A 2,970-nucleotide genomic window follows, 5' to 3' on the forward strand; every position below is an offset into this window, starting at 1 on the left:
TCTTATCTGGAAAATTTCTACATATTTATTTTGCCTGTTATTTCCTTATTTAGGGTGTTGCTTATTATGTTCGATTGAAGACTTTGTTTCCTTTCTTGGCCACGATTTTAAAAGAAGAATAATGGTGTTCTTTTAGGGTTGCCCCACTTGTTTATGGTCTGAAAGTGTTTTTGTTCTTGATTTATGATTTGTGCAACATCGATATTTTTTTTTTATCTATACTCGTTGTATTCCGTTGTGCAATTGCATTGATTGAAACTTGCAATACTTTGAAGATAATTTCTACCTTAGGGGAAACCTAAAGTATTGTTGTTGAAAACGGATTCTCGGTCTTAGGGGGAGCCTAAGACTTCATTCTCGAGAAATAGTTATCTATCTTAGGAAGGATCTAAGATGCGTCAGTGAAGGGAGCTCACTGAGCTAACAGAAGATAATCAAGAGGAGAGAAGTCTCACATAGTATTGAAAACTGAAGTGTTCAATACTAATATTAACACACTTTGGGGAAGCATAAGTTCAATAAAGAGGGAGTTTCACATCTAGGGGAAGCCTAGGTGAGCCTAAGATCAATAGAGATGGAGTCGCACATCTAGGGGAAACCTAAGTGATCTATGAGTTGGGCTCTACATGAGTCACTGTAGTAGTCGTTGAATTACAGTTAAGTACTACGTTGTAATTGTTTGACTCTTTAATATTAGTGGATTATCTTTCTTGGGCACACTGCCCCCTAGACGTAGTTGGATTTCATCGAACTAAGTTACCAACTTTTGTGTGCCTTTACTTATTTTTCTTATTGTTTGTATTTTGTTATTACAATGTTTGTCTGTGCTTTCCATTCAACATCTGTGTTTTGAGTGATGAGTCATCTTAAAGCCTTTTCAATTGGTATCAGAGTGGGTCACTTTTATCTCAAGTGCTTTGATCATGAATGGAATCAAAGAAGGTGGCTCTATCACTAGTCCCCTACATTCTAGATGGAATAAACTATTCATATTGGAAAACTCGAATTACTGCCTTTCTGAAGTTGATTGATAGTCAAATATGGACAGCTATAGTTACTAGTTGGTCTCATCCTCACACCAAAACTGATGACAGAAAGGAAATCTTAAAACCTGAATTACAATGGTCTGAAGCTAAAGATGAAACATCATTAGGGAATTCTCAAGCTCTGAATGCCATTATTAATGGTGTTGATCGTAACATATTCAGACTGATTAATACGTGTGTCTCTGTTAAGGAAGTGTGGGATATCCTATCCATTGCCCATAAAGGAACTTCAAAAGTTAAAATGCCAAGACTGCAGTTGTTGATTGCAAAGTTCGAGAATCTTAAAATGTATGATGATGAATCAATTTCTGAATTTAATGCCCATAAAGTAACGGTGTTATAAAGAGAAACCAATCATTTTACGATCCGATCTTGTATAAACTCTTTATACAGGATACCCTCACTCACATGTCTCCACATGAACAATATGGCTCATATTGTCGGTAGCATTTACAACTCATGTAATAATTACAAAGTTGGTCGTATCCACAGTGCTATCAGGATAAGGCACCCAGCCTTATTCATTTATTGCAGACCTTTTAGGTTATAACTTGAAGATGAACCACTTGTATATCTACCACATGCTTTTCAAGTGACATCATATAACCTTGGATCTTAGTTTATTGGATTGAATTAATGCAGTTTGAATGTCAAATAAAATACCTCTTATTTTATTAAATAAATGATTTGTTCTTTAAAAAATACAAACTACAAGAGATACGAGATTTAGGACACTAAATCCAACAATCTGCCACTTGTCTTAAAGTGAGTTAGATGTACAGTATCAAATACAATACAATAAATAGGGCATACAATATACCCAATAAAATCTCCTACTTGACCTAGAGTAAATAACTCATATCCCATAGACCCAGACTTTCTAGGTGACTCTCTAAAACTTTACCTGTGAGAGCTTTTGTAAATGAACTAGCAACACTGTACTTCGAGACAATCTTTGTGATGATCACATCTCCTCGTTGCACAATCTCCCTAATAAGATGATATTTGTACTCAATATATTTTCCTCATTTGTGACTTCGGGCTCCTTGGAATTTGCCACAACACCACTATTATCACAATAAAGGGTGATGGGCAAGTTCATGTTTGGAATGACTTCCAAATCCATCAGGAATTTTCACAAGCAGCTACATATTCTACCTCCATAGTGGAATCTGCAATACATTCTTGCTTAATACTACACCATATTATAGCCCCTCCATTTAGAGTGAACATTGATCATGTTATGGATTTCCTAGAATCCTTATCAGTCTGAAAATCATAGTTAGTGTATCCTATAAGGATCAAATCCTTAGTGCCATACACAAGCATATAGTTTCTCGTTCTCCTCAAATACTTGAGAATAGTTTTAACTATAGTGATCAAATCCTAGATAGGATTGATATCTGCTGACCACTCCTACCGCATGGCAGATTTTGGGCCTAATACACAGTATAGCATACATAAGGTTACCTACTGCAGATGCATATGGAATCCACCTAATTTTTTCAACTTCTTGAGGTGTCATAAAACATTGTTCCTTAGACAAAATAATTTCATGCTAGAAAGGTAATAAACCTTTCTTGAAATTCTGCATTGAATACCTGACAAGCATTTTGTCAATATATGATGCTTGAGACAAGGCTAGTGATTTGTTCTTACGATCCCTAATGATTTGGATCATTAGAACAAACCGTGCTTCACCTAAATCTTTTATTTGGAACTGACAGCTAGCCATTCTTTAATTTTGGTAAAAAAACCTACAACATTTCCAATGAGTAGGATATCATCCATATACAACACTAAGAAAGCTATTAAACTGTTGATGATCTTCTTGTAAATACAAGATTCATCAACATTTTGATCAAAGCCATAAGATTTGACCGCAACGTCAAACCTCATATTTTAAGATTGAGATGCTTGTTTT

At 35.2% G+C, this 2,970-nt stretch overlaps 1 protein-coding gene across 1 annotated transcript; it reads left to right on the plus strand.

The window, feature by feature from the left end:
• Window positions 1-927: 927 nt before the first annotated feature.
• On the plus strand, window positions 928-1,389 carry LOC150030698 (uncharacterized). Its single transcript, XM_090309414.1, has one exon. The coding sequence runs from the start codon at window positions 928-930 to the stop codon at window positions 1,387-1,389; it is 462 nt and encodes a 153-aa protein (XP_090165540.1).
• The last annotated feature ends 1,581 nt before the right edge of the window (window positions 1,390-2,970 follow it).

The sequence above is a fragment of the Benincasa hispida genome, unplaced genomic scaffold, assembly GCF_027475165.1.
Source record: "Benincasa hispida cultivar pf3 unplaced genomic scaffold, pf3_genome.v1.1 HicScf168, whole genome shotgun sequence".
Classification (NCBI taxonomy): Eukaryota; Viridiplantae; Streptophyta; class Magnoliopsida; order Cucurbitales; family Cucurbitaceae; genus Benincasa; species Benincasa hispida.